The 18,061-nt window shown below is 43.0% G+C and overlaps 1 protein-coding gene across 8 annotated transcripts in view; it reads left to right on the forward strand.

Annotated features, from left to right (window-relative positions):
• The window catches only part of si:dkeyp-72e1.9 (syntaxin-binding protein 4), a 49,541-nt gene extending 31,815 nt beyond the window's left edge, over window positions 1–17,726 (forward strand). For all 8 annotated transcript variants that reach the window (XM_057345870.1, XM_057345873.1, XM_057345872.1 and 5 more), the window contains 11 exons: window positions 1,455–1,540; window positions 6,074–6,170; window positions 7,288–7,415; window positions 7,752–7,844; window positions 7,984–8,049; window positions 8,589–8,777; window positions 8,876–8,992; window positions 10,084–10,133; window positions 10,226–10,356; window positions 10,555–10,612; window positions 11,319–17,726. In XM_057345870.1, coding sequence (XP_057201853.1) covers window positions 1,455–1,540; window positions 6,074–6,170; window positions 7,288–7,415; window positions 7,752–7,844; window positions 7,984–8,049; window positions 8,589–8,777; window positions 8,876–8,992; window positions 10,084–10,133; window positions 10,226–10,356; window positions 10,555–10,612; window positions 11,319–11,352 — 1,049 coding nt within the window. In that variant the 3' untranslated portion in view covers window positions 11,353–17,726. The remainder of the gene's footprint in view (window positions 1–1,454; window positions 1,541–6,073; window positions 6,171–7,287; window positions 7,416–7,751; window positions 7,845–7,983; window positions 8,050–8,588; window positions 8,778–8,875; window positions 8,993–10,083; window positions 10,134–10,225; window positions 10,357–10,554; window positions 10,613–11,318) is intronic.
• The last annotated feature ends 335 nt before the right edge of the window (window positions 17,727–18,061 follow it).

Below are 18,061 nucleotides of genomic sequence, written 5' to 3' on the forward strand. Positions count from 1 at the left end.
CTTTATAATACGCCAGTTTAACATCAAGGGGCAAGGATTAGTTTTGTGCTGAATGTATTAGTGTTTTTGACTAACATTGATTTGACTTTAATTAATTCAACCAAATATCTTCATAAATAGACTATCTTCTAGAAAAAACAGATGCCACCCACAACTTGGATGGAATGGTGGTGAATAAATTAACAGCAACTTTATTTTTGACTAAACTAACGCTACAAAGAATATAAAATAAAATTAAAAAGACAATATCCCTTTGAATTAAATATCATAAAAAGACACAAATACCGGATGCAATATTTGTGTGCATGTTTTAATATATGACCTATAAGTAACGTATTAAATCAACAAAATGCCATAAATAACAGAAATACAAAATAACAGAAGAAATGAGGATATGGTAAAAAGACTGGCCCGCATCCTATTTATACTTTTGGAATCTGGTCCTCAAAGAAAAGTAGTTGAAGACCCCTGCCTTAAAGGAATAGTTCACCCAAAGATTAAAATTATTTCCGCATTTACATCCTTCCAAACATTTATGACTTTCTTTCTTCTGCAGAACACAAAAGACGATATTTTGAAGAATGTTGGTAACCAAACAACATTGGTCCCCATTGACTTCTAGTGTATAAACACAAAACATTTGAGACATTTCTCAAAACATCTTCTTTTGTGTTTTGTATCGTTCATGACATCTGAAGAGTCTGTGGTGTCTATACACCTACTTCCACCCTTATTTATAGAAATCTTTTATAGCAAAGATGTATAATTACTGTTCTATTGATATTTTGTGTCTTCAGAAAGGGACTTTTTATATATTTATTCAGACTCGCATTCAGACACATGCTGATCTTAATGATCCCTTAATCGTTGTTTCTGATGTTGTTTACATGACACCTCTTCCTAACGTCAAGGCTGTTTGTTTAATGTAAACATGACACGCTTACAGTTATTACAGTGTCTTGCGTTTGTCCATTGGAAATCTTTGTGTTGTTTTGCTATACACATTGTTGTAATTTTCACGTACATGCAATTCTAGTGAAACATTTACAAAAGCGGCATTAATCTGGATTGTTTTAGTTGTCCTGGATTGTAAGGAAATGCGTGACCCATCAGTCCCACCTGTTAAATCCATTCTGCTACGTGAGCTACCTACTGTGCTGTGTTGGTCCTGAATTACCAGCATAGACGTGTTTGTGTGAGTCTGACGTATCTGAGCATCAGGAGGCTGTTAAATCCACTGGAGGAGCGTGTCCCCGGGGAGGGGTGAGGAGGTGGGAGATCAGGGAGACGGTTGAGGGCCAATAAACACTGTTTATTTCTCAGTTCCTTGCAGTGTTGTCTTTTCCTAAATAATTTCATTGATGTATTAGCTATTTATTTCAGCTCCCAGAAAATCAACATTAAATGTTTTAACGTTGTTGTAAAAATGATTTCATGTTCCACTTTCCCACCAGCCACTGCACAGAGATCAGCCACTGTTTCCAAACCCAAGATCTCTCTGGACCCCCATATACGGCTTAAATCAGAAAAAGTTGATCTGGTAAGCCTGATTATTTCAAAATATAAGGAGAATATTTGAAAAAATATAAAAAAAATATTTGGAGAAATGAGTTGAGTGGCATGTGAAAGGTGATTTATTGGAAATAACTTCTAAATTATAAAAACTTTTATTTATAGCTAGTTTGGTGTCTCAAAAAGTCTTCTAGCGCTTTTCAAATTTGGTTGAACCGAATATTTATTTTGTACTAATGACAAGATTTGACCCAGTGGTTCATAAAAGCATAAGGGGGGTTTAAAGGGGTTAATCCCTATTGTAATCTGTGCCATTGACTTCTAAAGGAACCTATAGCTCAGAGCAAAGTCACTGACAGTCTGTTTATAAAGATAACCTTGTGTATCCCAGTGTGGTTTTCCTCCCAGATCTCTGTCTCTGCTCTTTGTTATGGTGCAGTTGTTTAGCAGAGATTTAATTTAATCCCTCTGATCCTGGAATTGACCCTAATCTACCGGCCCATTAATAGGATTAGATCTCAATGGACTAGACCACTTTAATGTGGACTAAAAACACAATGCACTCTACATTAAGTGTTGCACGAACAGGTGTTTAACAAGGTTCAAAGATGTGTATGATGAAGGGCCTTTATAGACGGTTTCATCCTAACAACATAAACAAACGTTACTGTGTACTGATCTTCCAGTACACATTCACAAACAATAGAGTGTCTGCAGATTATTTCTGATAACAATCAAAAGAAACTGAGAAGAACCGTTACTTGGCTAAACTTGTCTCTACAATATTTGAATTTAGACTCTGATACCAAGCTCAACAGCTAGATATCAATGTTCCATATGACCCGTTCAAAAAAAATTTGATAAAATGAACATAGAAAAAAATTCAACAAATCGTTTATTTAATACAATTATTTTACAATTAAATAATAATATAAATATATTTTAACATGAATATTAACATAAATTAAATAAAATATAAATAGTTATATCATTAGACACTAGCCAAACACAAACCGGAAGTTAACTGGGGGTCAGGAGCGCGTGCGTCCGATGAAACTGTCTATACCCTTTAATGTACTGTTAATTACAATTTCTTAAAGTCCCCGTGAACCGGAAATTGCGACTGTTTTTACTTCCGTATTTTGACGTATTTACGAGTGAAATGTAATTTCAAGCGTGGCTTTCTTCTTTTTCTGCGATTTGATTGGATGTATAAAAACAGCTGTTGCATTTTGAAATGGAACTGGCAGCAGACTGACAGTTGAAGGGGAGGAGTTAACGGATGCTCCGCCCAAGCCCTCTAACACACGTCATCTAAAATGGATAGTCATTACAGGACGGAAATGCATTTTCAGATTTTAACTACAGATTATGAGGGCACATTAATTTTAGAAAGAGAATGACCCGCATTGATGAATGCAATATTTCATGAAAAAATAGGCATTGTAATTTCTAATTTCACTGGGAATTGTTTACCCAAAAGCATAAATGTAATATCTGTAAATAAATTACTTTTATTTAAAACCCCAGCACAGGGATAACAACGTTAAACTGTTTGCAAACACTTGATCACTGACTAAACTGCATTTCAGAGTATATATTTAAATTTTTGAGAAGACAAAAAACAATAGTTACACCAATTTAATAGGTCATTGTCTTTTTTATTGCATCACATTAAACATTACAATAATTATAAACATTTGGATTGAAAGTACTACAAGGGATACATCAATATTCTGTACAACATTACATATGTAAACATAATACATAAAATAAGAGGGAAAAAAAACAACAACCAAAAAATTTAAAAATGTCATTGTCTTGAACCTATAGCGGTTAAACAGTGAATAAAAGCTGACAAGAAGTTTTTCTCAAAGTTTGTGCTGGCAAGCTCTCAAACCATAGGAAAATACTCAAATACACACCTTTTAGACAGATTTAGTTTGAAATTCCTCATTGAGTACATCAGGGCGTTTAGTATGAGGCGCCGTATAGGGTTTAAATCAAACTTCGTTTATGAATACATATATAAAACATGTGCATACACGTATATAAAAATTACTCATATATATAGGTATCAGATGTTCAAATAAATACATGTGAAATGCATGTGCATACTAACATACTATAACTCGCATATGCATGTAAACTTCATGCACAACTACACCTATAGACACTCGCGTGTACATTTAAACTCAGTACATGCATATACATCTATAAACATTCGCATATACATATAAACATGATCCATGCACAGTATACACCTTTAAATCACTCACACATACATACAAACTTGATGCATGCAGCGCCACTTATAAAACACCCGCGCACATATTGTCACGGTCCCACCTTCTTGTTTATGAATTTCTAGTCGTGTGGCGGGATCGGGGCAGAGTCCTTAGGTTTTATGTGAGAAAACCATGAGTTGTTTGTTTTTACCTCTCATGTGTTTTCTCGTGTCTTGTCATTAGCCCCACCCCTCTCGTCTCATGTATTGCTTTCACCCGTGTCTAATGTTCCCCACCTGCCCTCGTTAATTATCCTTCGTTTGTCTTCCCTTTAAATCAGCGGTCACCAACCCTGTTCCTGGAGATCGACCGTCCTGCAGACTGCAGCTCCAACCCTGCTTCAGCACACCTGTCTGTAATTATCAAGCAAACCTGAACACCTTGATTAGATAGTTCAGGTGTGTTTGATTGGGGTTAGAGCTGAAATCTTCAGGACGGTCGATCTCCTGGAGCAGGGTTGGTGACCACTGCTTTAAATAGTCCTCATGTTTCATTGTCTTGTTGCTCGTGGATTGTACTGTGTACCCTGTATGTTGTGTCGTGTCGCTGTGAGTACTTTGCCTTGCCCTTGTTTTCCCCTTCTATGTTTTATAAGACGTTGTGTCGTGGTTTTCTAGTTGCCCCCACGTGGGAAGTCTTTGTTTTGTTTATACAGATTCTTAGTTTTGTTTTCCCCCCATCGAGGGTATTTGTTTTGTATTAATAAAGTCTTTTTGTGTTAACCCCTTCATCGCTGCCATGCATTTGGGTTCCCGCCACGCCGCACGTGACACATATACTTATACTTAAATCTGCAAGTGATTCTTATGTGTATGAACTTCTCAGTTTAAATGGAAGGCATTTCAGTATAAAAGGAACTGTGTCCAGGGGTGTGGCCAAGGGCTGGTTGTTGCAGCTACCAATGACAAAATCCAGTTCCGTGCAGAGACCTTTGAAGCTCAAGATGGTCTTTAACATCGCTTTCTGTCTGGTTGCGCTCGCGTTCCAGGGGGTCTCCCTCTGTCCGTTCGCAAAAAGAACACTCTGGGTATAAAAATGTTACGTAGGGGTACTTAACCAGAAAGCGATTTTACCACAGTTTTGAAATTCTTCCCCACTAAAAACGTGTCACCCCACTCCGTTAAAGTACGGAGTCCGCAAGGTCAACTGTCTGAGAAAAAAGCAAGAACCGAAAATCTGTGGCCATAGTTTTATAATTCAGTTTAAAAACCGTACTCACAGATGTTAAAACTGTTCCCTCATTACCAAATCGTGCTCACGAATTAATAAACCCTCGATTTTGTAAACTGTACTCTCATTTTTGGAAATCTCTACCCACAAATTCATAAACCGTACACATAAGAATCACTTGCAGATTTATACAAACAAAAGACGCGTTCTTGTTAAGTATATGTGCGCACATGTTTTTTAAGTGATGCTGCATGCATCGAGATTGTATGTTTGTGTGAGTGATTTAAAAGTGTATACTCATGGAACAAGTTTATATGTAAATGCGAGAATTTAAAGAATTTATGCATGCAGGAAGTTTATATGTACAGTATATGCAAATGTTTATATATGTATAAGCGTAAGTATCGAGTTTATACAGTATGTATACATACGTGTCTAGGTGTTTGTGTGCATGAAGTTTACATGCATATGCAAGTTTTTCACAAGTGTACAGTATATGCACATTCATAACATAAGATATATAAGTATGCACATGTATTTCACATGTATTTACTTGAACATTCAATAGTATACCTATATATGTGAGCAATTTATATATGTGTATGCACGTGTTTTATATATGTATTCATAAGCGTAGTTTGATTTAAATCCTATACGGCGCCTCATATTTTAGCCAGTTTTTGCTAAACAATGGATTTTTTCCTTTTGTGCTGTATGGGAAAAATAAGATGATATAGATTTAGAATGACATGAGAAAATAGGTGCAGGATAATATTAACAGAATTATTATTTTAGAGGAAATGTTTCGTTCTGCAAGTAGTCTGAAAGTCTATGAACTTTTTGCGGCCATATTTTGCCATCTCTGTTTGAAACATAAAAAATCGCAGGTTACTTTATGGACTTCTACTTTATGGATCTTTACGTGGGTTGAAGTGAAATGATGCTGACATTTTCCATGGCACCCCAACTACAGCTGAATTAAATTACTTATAAGGCTTGATTTATAGTAATGTTGCTGTCCTTTATAACAGTGACTAACTTGACTTATTACCACACTGCCCTCTTGTGTATACCGATGTAACATGAATGTGATCCTTTTGCAGGCTCTGTCATATCTAGGCCTAGATGTTACAGAAGAAAAGAAACGGCAGCTGAGAGAGAGTTTGACTACAGACCCTCAGGGGACTGTCTCATATGGAGGTACAGCCATTTACACTTTTATATTACAGCTGCATAACATGATGCTCATTCAGTCAAACTAGACACACATTTAGTATACATTTTTAAAACGCACTGCTTCCAAGCATGCACCTCAGACATGTTATGGGTATCATGAATATGTTGATTCGTTATTTATGCATCTTTAGCAAATATTCAACTTTGAACAATATATCTATTTGTACTTATTACATTTATAGACGGTTTAAGCAGATGTACGCGCCTGGCCCAAAGTTAACTTCTGGACTGTGTTTGCTTACAATATAACAATTTCTATTATATTTTTATTTGAAATTAATATTAATATATATAGTCATATTTTAATTGCATATTAGTTGAATTAATTGTCATTGTGTTGAATGTCTGTACTAGAAGCTTCCAACACCAAAGAAAATTCCTTGTGTGTGCAAGCACACTTGGCAATAAAGCTCTTCTGATTCTGATTCTGATTCTGATTAAATGAAAACTACTCAACAGTTATTGATTCTTTGCAGAGGTCTCCCAGAAGTTAAGCTTGGGCCATGCAACATTTGTTTATGTTGTTGCCGCTAAAACCATCTATATACAGAGCAAAAATGACAAGAAAAACAGAACACCACCTTGTGCACATGTATACGAGTGAATAAAATGTTGACATAAACAAGTTACCTTGTAAATAAGGAAATCACAATCCATATCTATATTCAAATTAAGCCTCAATGTTAAAACTTGATACCTGTGAAACCAGAAAATGTGTAGTTTTCGGGAAAGAAAGTTGTGCTCAGTGCAAACTGAAAGTTCTGCTCCACCTCTGAATGTCTTTAGCAGGAAAATGCCAGCATGGCAAATCCTGATCAAAGTGCTTGAGGTTGAGCTTGATCTCCGTCTGTGTTCCTATTCTTATATCAGCGATGCAAACCTAGAACAAGCACACAAGAACATGAATATTCTCTCTAGACCGACACCAAAATCTTCCTTCTGTTGACCTGAAAGCCAAACCTTTTCTAATCCACGGATGTTCATTTTGGGCTAATCCTCATTTATCACATACTTACTGTATATTGCGTTTATTGTGCTATACAGTACTTGCGTTTAACCATGTCTCTATTTCCCTGTTAAGACTTTGTGGACGCCACTCGCAGTGTTTATCAAGAGAAGCTGGAGGAGGAGGGACTAGGACAAGGACCTTTCATGTTCTCCTATCAGGAAGCAGCTAGTTTGATGGACACCTCCGCCTTTCACTCCCCTGTAAGTAGGCCTTCATCGTTTTAGTAATGAAGCGCCCGACTTTGATTCTGGCTAAACTTCTTCAGAATCCTCCTCAAATTGAGACTTCGTTTTCTCGTGAAGTTAGGAGATTTACTCGGCTTTCTCGAAAGGAGCTTTTCTGACGCTCAGGAAAGTCATCAAAGCGGTCGTTTAAGGGCTTAAAAAGCTTCGATTGTCAGAATAGGAGTGTTCTGTACCCTGCGCCTTTGGATACGTCGATATATGATGTATGAGCACTTCTGGTATTAACATTCTTATGGAATCCCAGAGCCGGCACAATGAGAGTTGTGTTTGCTGTGTCACTCTCTATTTCAGACCTATGAGTCAGAGTGCAGCTACAGCAGCGAAGAGCTGGAGGAGTTTCAGACTGAAGTCAAACAACTCCAGGTGCAAATGAAGCAGCTCAAGGTGAGCAACAGAACTGAAATGAGCCGCGTATAACCGGATTAGACTGTAACAGTTGACCGTGTAGAAAATGCTGGAGGACAGAGCGGAACATCTGTACTAGAAGTCCCTGTGACCAGAACGTTTATTGCAATACTCACAGGTGTTATTAAAAGACACGGAAGAAAGTAAGAAGACTTTGGAGGAGGAACTGCAGAAGACAGCTGAGGTAAAACCCACAGATACTGAGAAAAATAACAATGATCATAAGTTAGATGTGGCTGATTTTTAAAGGGATAGTTCACCCAAAAATTCACCAACCTGTATAAATGTCTTTGTTCTGCTGAACACAAAGAAAGATATTTGGAAGAATGTAGGGAAAATAAACACTATGGCAGTAAATGGGAGATGAGATCTGTTTGGTTACTAACATTCTTCCAAATATCTTACTTTGTGTTCAGCAGAACCATGAAATTTATACAGTTTGGGAACAGAAAACGATGACAGAATTTTGGGTGAACTACAACTTTAAAGAGTCCAAATCTGGGATTCAAGCTAATGTTAATTTATTATTATAGAAAAAACATAAAAAATGTGTATAATCATGCCCCTCTTCATACAGAAATGTGATTTATAAACATACACAGTACTTTACATGTTAGGTCCTTTACAAAAGAAATAATGTTTTTGTTTTTTTATTTATTATATGTTTTATACATTTATTTTGATTTGTTTATACTCTTCTTTATGCTTGTGTGGATGTCACAGAAGGCAACAGCCACAGTGGAGGAGAACAAGTCTTTGAAGAGTAAACTGCAGGTAGCAGAAGCCGTTCAGAGACAGACGAACAGTGCTGAACAGGACTATGAAGAGGTCATTCACCTTCTGGAGGCTGAAATCAAAGATCTAAAGAACCAGCTAGCCGGAAAGAATCAGAGGAGCCTGGGCGCTACCAAAGTAAACATTTCTCTTTCATCATGAAAAAAGCATATTTTTGTGGGTTGGATGATACTTGTGTTTAGATGAAGCTGTTTTCAAGGGTGTTTTCTGCACAGGAGGATGTGATGGATCTCAGCAGGAGGCTCACCATCATTGACAGCCAGTTGAGAAAATCTGAACTGACCAGAAAACACCTGGAGATATCCAACAAGAAGCTCATTGGGTTTGCCCAGGTAATATACGTGTGGTTTATCAAGCATAGAGGTCACTGCAGTGGACAGCTATTCAAAGTCTTGCATTTGCATGAGCTTTGATGGCATATGTGCACATCAATCGCGACACGGGACATTAGTACATTATTCTATACGCTGTCACCTATTCAGATGTAGAAAAAAAGATAAAATCTTGTTTTTCATGCTCTAAGAGAAATAAAAACACGTAGGAAATCCTGCCCAAAGTTGCCATAATTCATGCATGAAAGGGTTAAAAATGTGAATAAGGTTTCCAATATGTAGTGGCCCCAGAAAGGATTTGAAAACCTTAAATAAACATTTTTCAATTAGACCATTTTTATTCCAGTAGTGGACAAAGGTTGTGTCCAGAGGGAATATTTGCTTTAAATGTCCCCTGTGGTTAAAATGCTAAACTTTTTGGGGCAAAAAAGCAAACTAGCATTTAAGCAATGTGGGTTTTATTCTAATATACAAAAACATTGTCCACAGCTGTATCTGTTATTATCTGCACATACTTAGAAACAAATGTATAGTATAATGCAATGTAAGTCACTTTAGACAAACGCGTCTGCCAAATGTGTAAATGTGAATGTTATTAATATTTTGTTGATCCTCTCTTGTAGTAATATTTTGTAGCCATTCTATTAGGTCTTGATTTACAATAAGCTTTGTGCAATGTGTTGTGTATAGTTTTACTTGTTAAACTTATATGAATTGCTCTCAAAGATGAGCTTCAGCTTACACCCCACTACAGTATGAACTATGCAGCACACATAGAACATGTTTTTGACATCTTTAATAATATTTTGAAACAAAGAGCTTTTCCAAAGGTGGACTTCACTTTTGGCTTCTACTGTAGATGTCAGTCACACAGATATCCTAGCATAGTAGGTACATACAAGTATAATTTATAACATGAACTAAGAACATGTTCCGGTCATCTAATGTTATCCAATGGAATCTTATGTGTCATTAACAGAATTTTAAATGCATTACGTGTCCAAATATATATATATATATATATAGATTGCCTTTATAGATATAAATAGTAAAGAAGTGTTAAAAGGTTTAAATGACAATTGTTTCAACAGAATGTCCACAACGTTCTCACCAGCACCAGCTTGTTTGGGATAGAAAGCGGGTGAGTTCCTCTGCTCGAACACAATATATTAGCAGTACTTCTAACCTCCAGTGACATCATGACACACATGGCATCACCTCTTTGTCCTACAGGAGCCCACGAGCATTTCCGGCGACTGACGTTCCAGACACGCCCTCACCCATCCCTGACCCCGCCTGCCAGCTCGCAGCTGAGGCCAAAGAGCTTGTGGATGGTGTCCGCTCACTTTGCACTGAGGATCACAGTGAGTGTGAATGAACTACATGACATAATGCACACTAGATCATAACCCACTGTAAGCAACCGACACAAAACTCGAAACTTATCTGATCAGTTCAAGTGTGGCGCGACTTATGTAATGCCATCACCTCATCGGTTCGCGAGGCTTAGGACTGTTTCTATACTTTGGGTTGTATCACATCTGCAATGTTGTGTTTTGCAGCATTACCGCAGTGTATGGAGGGAAGCGGCGTGAAGGCTGGGGAGGACTGTGATTCAGAGTGAGTGAATGTTATTGTTGGGTTATGAGACAATCAGCGTTTCTCTTCACTGCTGCTGTCAGCGCTGTTTAGCTCCAGCCAATGTTTATTTTACTGTCATAAAACTCCTCCGGATAACCGCTGCCCTCGCAAAGTCTCTCAGTTTGACAAGGAGTTTTGAAACCACTGAAGCTCATGACTCCTTTTTAAGCCCATGCACTCTGTAGGGTTTTGCAGTCAGACAAATTTTGGGATTTCTCCTTTGATTGCTTTGTGTCATATTTATTGCCTTTATGGTGAATCCTTTAAAGGAATAGTTCACCCAAAAATGAAAGTTGTGCCTACATTTTCTTACCCTCAAGTTTTTTCAAAATTATACATTTCTTTGTTCTGATGAACACAAAAGAAGATATTTCGAAGAATGTAGGAAAGCAGTTCTGGGGCACATTTGACTACATTTTTCATACTATGATAGTCAATGGTGGCCAAGAACTGTTTAGATATAAGCATTCTTTCAAATATCTTTCTTAGTGTTTATCAGAAGAAATACATTTATACGGATTTGGAACAACTTGAGGGTGAGTAAATGATGACAGAATTTTTATTTTGGGGTGAACTGTCCCTTTAAGTCTGTCTTTCTTCCTACAGTAGGTGTGGTTATAATTTATTCAAAATATTATTCTTATTGATGCATTTACATTTTTTTTGTTTGGTTTTTCTCCTGTAGTGTCATTCACTGGCCACAGCCTCCTCTCCTCTGAGCTCCTGCAGCAGGGTTTCAGTAGAGGATCTGGGATGGACGAAGACTGGAAGGATTCTCAGAACATCAAGACTGAACTAAAAGAAAACTGGAAAATAAGAGACTGAAGTTTTCCTTTTTGTTCAAGTGTTCAGTTTTTTGTTGGATTCAAGCAATAGCAGAGCCGGTAAAGATATCTCTACTGGTCAAACCGACTCCTTCGTGTACAGATTTAACCTGTAGCGTAACTCATTGTCATATTGTTTAAACAGAAGTCAAACACAGTACATATATAAACAGAGGTGAATTTATTCTGAATACCGTACAAATCATCACCATGTGCCATGCGCAACATTTCACTTAAGCAGATGAACTCGGTACTGCGCACAATTATGAAGATGAATTTGCAGTATTTCAAAAGACAAGGAAACTTTCTGATACTCATTTCATAAGATGATGTTTCAGTACATTTTCCCATTAAAGAAAAACATGTGGCTGTGAAGCTGACCTCTCTATTACAGTTAGGTGTAAAATACAGTACATGTTAGTAATCTTAATCATTTGATATGATGATTATTTGTATCTGTTCTGAGAAGTGCTTATGATGCTTTGAAGATTTTATATTTTGAGTCCAAATCTTTTACTATTCAGACATAGATGTGCTTGCGTGTAAATATGTGCGCGGTTTCTGTTATGAACCTTGTAAATCTCGCAGTCAAACCCTTTGACCTCCCTTCACGTCTTTGCTGATGATGTCATCTGTCACGTTTGCAATGCAGGTTAGTCCAAAATCATCCAGCTTCTATTCTGTTACTATCCAGTATGTCCGTTCCTTTGGGGAGATCCCCTATGCTTTGCTTCTCGGTTGTCCACGTGACTGCACCGATTGTTCTGGAAAGATCTTGGTTGTCATAGCACCATGAGGCAATGGAGGTCATATTGCAGCGTTCTGTCCCGAATGGATCTATTCAGCTAAACAATGCACAGGGTTCAGATTACTATCCTCATACCTATTGTACTCGACTGTTTTATTTTGGAATATAGGATGTGCACTCACTTATATCAATGTGTAATAAAGTGATATTGTTCATTATCGAGGATTTAGGTGGAACTTTATATAACGGGCACATGCTCTGAAAATGCTGACATAGTCCTGTGATTCAACTAGTTTGCATCATGTGTGGCCTAAATATCTTTTTATGTTTTTATTAAAGTCAGAACAAATGTGTGTTGTGCATTTTCTTTTTTTATTATAAGGAAATATTATGTGCAGTAACTACACATTTTGTTTGTTATAACTCTAAGGCAAAAATGATATAAAGTCACAGTGAAATAATAAAATATTTTCATGAAATATTGCAGTGTTTATTGTATATAGCTTATCAATGTGGGTCATTCTCTTTTTAATATTCATGTGCCCTCATAATCTGAAAATGCACTTCCAACTCTAGCGACTATCCACCTCAGATGACTCCTCCCCTTCAACTATCAGTCTGCTACCAGTTACATTTCAAAATGCAACGGTTGTTCCCTTTCTGGGGTTCGTCCTTGAGAACCAATCGCTTCCGACTTCTTAGAAAAGGCCAATGAAATTGGCGAATTAAATTTGCATGCCGGACTCCGCCCCCGGATATCTGGGTATAAACATTCATTCACCTTTTGTTCTTCGGAGCCTTCGCTCATGATCAACAGACTTCACTACAAGATAGCAACTACAAGACTGCTGGTTCTACGACGTGGTGCAGCGGACTGTCCCTACCTGCGGCAACTTCCCCTGGGCGTATCGGCGGTTCCAGAAGTGTTCGAGTTTTTTCTCTAAAAGAGCTAATTTCTCCAGTGTGGCATGTCCCGCTGTTCTCGTGAGTGCAACACACTCATCGAGGAGGGGGACGGACATGAGGACTGCTTCCAGTACGCTGGGGCAGCCGTCACGGGTGGCTGTGCTCCCACGGGACTCAGCCACCACCTCGTCTGCTTCCCGTTCCGTGACAGCAGTGGCTACGGCCCTGCCATCCGCTACGGCAAGCAGCGAGGGTGATATAAAGGATTACTGTGAGCGGTAATCCGTCAGCCACCGGCTCGCCGACCGTTCGCACCTCGTCTCGCTCGTCTGACCGTTCCCCATGAGACGGTCCCACCATCTTGTTCCTCAACCACGTATTCGGAAACGGTGCGTGATGATGAGATGTCCGTTGCAGCATCGGAGGGTGACTTATTGGCATCGGACTCCGACGATTCCTCGGAGCTTCCTCCCTCGGGGGGTCGAGCCCAGGAAGAAGCGGACGTGGAAATGTCAGCCATGCTTTCCCAGGCCGCCGGCATTGGGTTGCAGTGCACTGCACTGCCTCTCCCAACGCTCGCAGCTGGATACATGGTACCTCGGGTTTGAGAGCAGCTCCAAGCCGCACTCGCCCCCAGTGCAGTGTTTTCCCGGAAGTGCATGAGGAACTTAGTACGACCTGGAAAGCCCCCTTTCGGCGTGTGCACGTCAACTAGTTCCATCGCCCTTTCTTCCCTCGATGGTGGGGCAGCTAGAGGATACGTCGATGTCCCCCAGGGGCTCGACCTAGACTCCCGTCCAAAGCATGTAGGTTTTTCGGCATCTTAGGTGTCGAGAGCTTACTCTGCTGCGGGCCAAGCTGTCCCCTCTCTCCACACTTGGCCATCCTGCAGGTCCATCAGGCCAAGGCGTTGAGAGAGCTCCACGAGGGTAAGACCGGCCCAGCACTTATGCAGGAACTCCGCGCCGTCACCGACCTCGCTCTACGGGTGACCAAGGTGACCGTGCGGGCCCTGGGTCGGGCGATGTCCACACTTGTGGTCCAGGAGAGACACCTCTGGCTGAACCTTGCACAGATGAGTAATGCCGAGAAAGTCCGCTTTCTCGACACCATCTCGCAAGGGGGGGCTGTTTGGTGATACTGTCGAGCCGCAGTTCTCGACAGTAAAGAAGCAGACAGAGGATATCAAGCATATCCTCCCCCGCCGCGATTCGGCCGCCCTCTGGCCGTCGAGATCCCGTGCACAGTCTGCTTCCCAGCAGCCCTGGTCCTCTTCGACGCCTTCCGGTTTCGGCGCCCCCCACTCAGGCGGCCCCCTGGAAGAAGACATCAAAGAGGAGACCACCACCCCCGTCAGCAGCCACGGCAGAAGCCGAAGCGGCCCTCATGGGAAGTCCCTAGGGAAATCAAGAATAACTTCTGGCCCGACCCCAGACATTCCATCGCTGGTTGGTCGATCAACAGCCCACTTCTAAGAGTTTTCTCTCTCTCTGGGTGTTTATCACAGCCGCTCACACCCTCTACACGACGGTGTTCGGCAACTCGATGTTGCGTCACGGCGAGACCCAATGTCGAGGATAATCAGCAGCCTAAGCACTCTCAATCGACGGTGCGTTGTGCTACATCATCGTCTGGGTATTATCACAGCCGCTCTCACCCTCTACACGATGGTGTTCGGCAACTCAACGTTGAGGCGAGACCCAATGTCGAGGATAATCATCAGCCTAAGCACTCTCAATCGATGGTGCGTTGTGCTACATCATCGCCAGGCAGGTAAAACAGCAGAGCCGATCTCCTCTCCGGGGGCCCCCCCACGGCGAGGGATCCGCACTGCCGGCCATCGAAACCACCCCCCGGGAGGTAGATGAAGCAGAACGTACCCCTAGCCTCCCTGTATCGGTCCCTGGGAGCCTGACAAGGCTTCCCAAACCGTCACGGTGACTACGGGATACGATCCGTCTCGGCTACGCAGTCCAACTCCCCAGACGCCCGCCCAAGTTTTGGGGCATCCTCTCAAACCTCAGTCAAAGGCAAGGATGCTCCCATGCTTCGGGCCGAGGTCGCCACCCCTCTGGAGAGGAAGCGATCGTGCTCATCCCTCTAGCCGAGATGTTCAACGGGTTTTACAGCCCGTACTTCATCGTCCCCAAAAAGGGGGTTGCTAGATCTGCGTACCATGAACAGGCACCTACTCAAGCTGCCGTTCAGGATGCTCACGCAGAAGCGCATCCTGGCATCTATCAGATGTCAAGATTGGTTCATGGCAATCAACCTGAAGGATGCTTACTTTCATGTCTCGATTCTCCCTCGTCATCGCCCGTTCCTATGGTTCAACTTTCGAAGGTCGGGCATATTAGTACAGAGTCCTCCCTTTCGGTCTGTCCCTGTCCCCACGAGACTTCACGAAGATCGTGGAAGCTGCCCGCTCAGGGAGAGAGGTGTGCGGGTACTAAACTATCTCAACAAATGGCTCATTTGACACACTCGCGAGATCTGTTATGTACACACAGGGACCTAGTGCTTCGGCACCTAGATCGATTGGGACCACAGGTCAACCGAGAAAAGAGCAAGCTCTCCCTTGTGCAGAGCATCCTCGTTCTTGGTATGGAACTCAACTCTGTCTCCATTACAGCGCGACTGACTACAGAGCGTGCTCAGTCAGTGTTGAACTGCCTGGAATATTTCAAGCAGTCAGCGGTCCCACTGAAACAAATTCAGAGGCTCCTGGGCACATGGCATCCTCGGCGGGGGTGATACCCCTCGGGTTGATGCACATGAGACCGCTACAACACTGGCTACAGAGTCGAGTTCCCTGAAGAGCGTGGCACACCGGCAGCAGGCGGATGGTGATTACGCCTCTCTGCCAACGCACCCTAACCCCTGGTCTTCACTGACCATTCTACGGACAGGGGTCCCTCTCGAGTTGGATGTGCTACCCGCACTGAAGGGGCTACAACCTCTCGTGCAGAACAAGCACATGCTGGTCCGGTCGGACAGCACAACTGCGGTAGCGTATATAAACCGCCAGGGTGGCGTTCGCTCACGGCAGCTAACATGACTCGCCCGACGCCTCCTCCTGTGGAGTCCGCAGGTGAGCAGATCCCTGCGAGCCACACATCCCAGGCCACCTGAACCAGACAGCCGATGCGCTCTCTCGTCAGTTGACGCCTCGCGGAGAGTGGCGACTCCACCCCCACACAGTCCAGCTCATTGGGTACAGTTCGGGTGGGCTCAGGTAGACCTGTTTGCCTCCCTGGACACCACCCATTGCCCGCTAGGGTACTTCCCATCCGAGGCCCCCCTCGGCACGGATGCTCTAGTGCACAGCTGGCAGGGGGACAAGCGGAAGTACGCCTTCCCCCCAGTGAGCCTCATTGCACAGACCCTGTGCAAGGTCAGGGAAGAGGAGCATCAAGTGTACTAGTTGCACCATACTGGCCCAACCGGACTTGGTTCTCGGAGCTAATGCTCTTGACGACAGCTCCCCCCTGGCCGATTCCCTTGATGAAGGACCTGCTTTCCCAGGGGAAGGGCACGTTATGGCATCCCAGGCCAGACCTCTGGAACCTCCATGTCTGGCCCCTGGACGGGACAAGGAGATCCTGAGTGGCCTACCCCCTGCGGCGGTTAAGACCATCACTCAGGCTAGGGCCCTGGCCACTAGGTGGCTATACGCCTGTAAGTGGTGCCTCTTCTCATCCTGGTGCTCTTCTCGAAGAGAAGACCCGCGGAGTTGCTCGATCGGGAACGTGCTGTCCTTCCGGAGACTCGAGAGTAATCTCTCCCCTTCCACACTGAACGTGTATGTAGCCGCTATTGCCGCTCATCACGACTCAGTTGCTGGTAAGTCTCTAGGACAGCACAACCTGATCATTTGGTTCCTAAGGGGCGCGGGAAGGCTACCACCTCACCCCCGCTCCGTACCCTCTTGCGACCTTGATGCAGTCCTGGAGCCCCTCGGAGATGCCGCTCTTTCTCACCTCACGATGAAGACGACTCTCCGGATGGCGCTCAAGAGGGTAGTGGACCTACAAGCATTCTCCGTGTCCACAGATAGCCTAGAACACCAGGTGGTGAACTTACAGGCGCTCCCCACCGGGGAGGAAGACCCAACCCCATCCGTGTTGTGTCCAGTACGCGCATTGCGCCTCTGCTTGGACCGCACGCAGAGCCGCAGGAGCTCTGAGCAGCTCTTTGTCTGTTTTGGAGATCAGCAGAAGGGGAGAGCGGTCTCAAACAGAGATTGGCGCACTGGATCATGGACGCCGTCACTACGGCGTACCTGTCCTAAGTTTGCCCGCGCCCACTGGGTGAGAGCTCTCTCCACACGGAGTATAGCCTCCTCGTGGGCACTGGCTCGAGGCGCCTCTCTGGCAGACATCTGCAGAGCTGCGGGTTGGGCTACACCCATCACCTTTGCGAGGTCCTACAGCCTCTGCATAAAACCGGTATCAGCTCGAGTCTTGCAGGGCATCAGGCAAGACCGGCGGCCGGTAGGGTGTACGCCTATGACAGTACCTTCCCCCCTTTCTTCTAGGTGGGTCAGCGTACTAAATTATCCTCCCTTCTTCCCCCACTGGGTGAAGAACAGGCACTCCATCCATCACTAAGCAAGCACCTCCTGCGGGCGGGCTGGGCAGAGCAGCCCTGCCCTGCCCTGCCCCTTAGGCCGGGTACCGATAGAGTTATCCACAACATAGCTCTAACCGGACCTAGTGCTACCGGACGTTGTAACCCCCCAGCAGGGCGGTTCCGTCTGATGTATCCTCATGATTGGTTCCCACCTTGGTAACCCATGACCTTCCCTAGGTGGACCTCCACCTTGCGGTTAACTCCTTCAGTCCGCACATTCCTCCCATGAGTTCTCCCCTAACGGTGAGACCATGTTGGCATCTCCACTAAACTCCTCCCTGCGGTAGGAAGTGGTCTCTGTAGCGCATCCCCCATTTG

The sequence above is a fragment of the Triplophysa rosa genome, linkage group LG11, assembly GCF_024868665.1.
Source record: "Triplophysa rosa linkage group LG11, Trosa_1v2, whole genome shotgun sequence".
Classification (NCBI taxonomy): Eukaryota; Metazoa; Chordata; class Actinopteri; order Cypriniformes; family Nemacheilidae; genus Triplophysa; species Triplophysa rosa.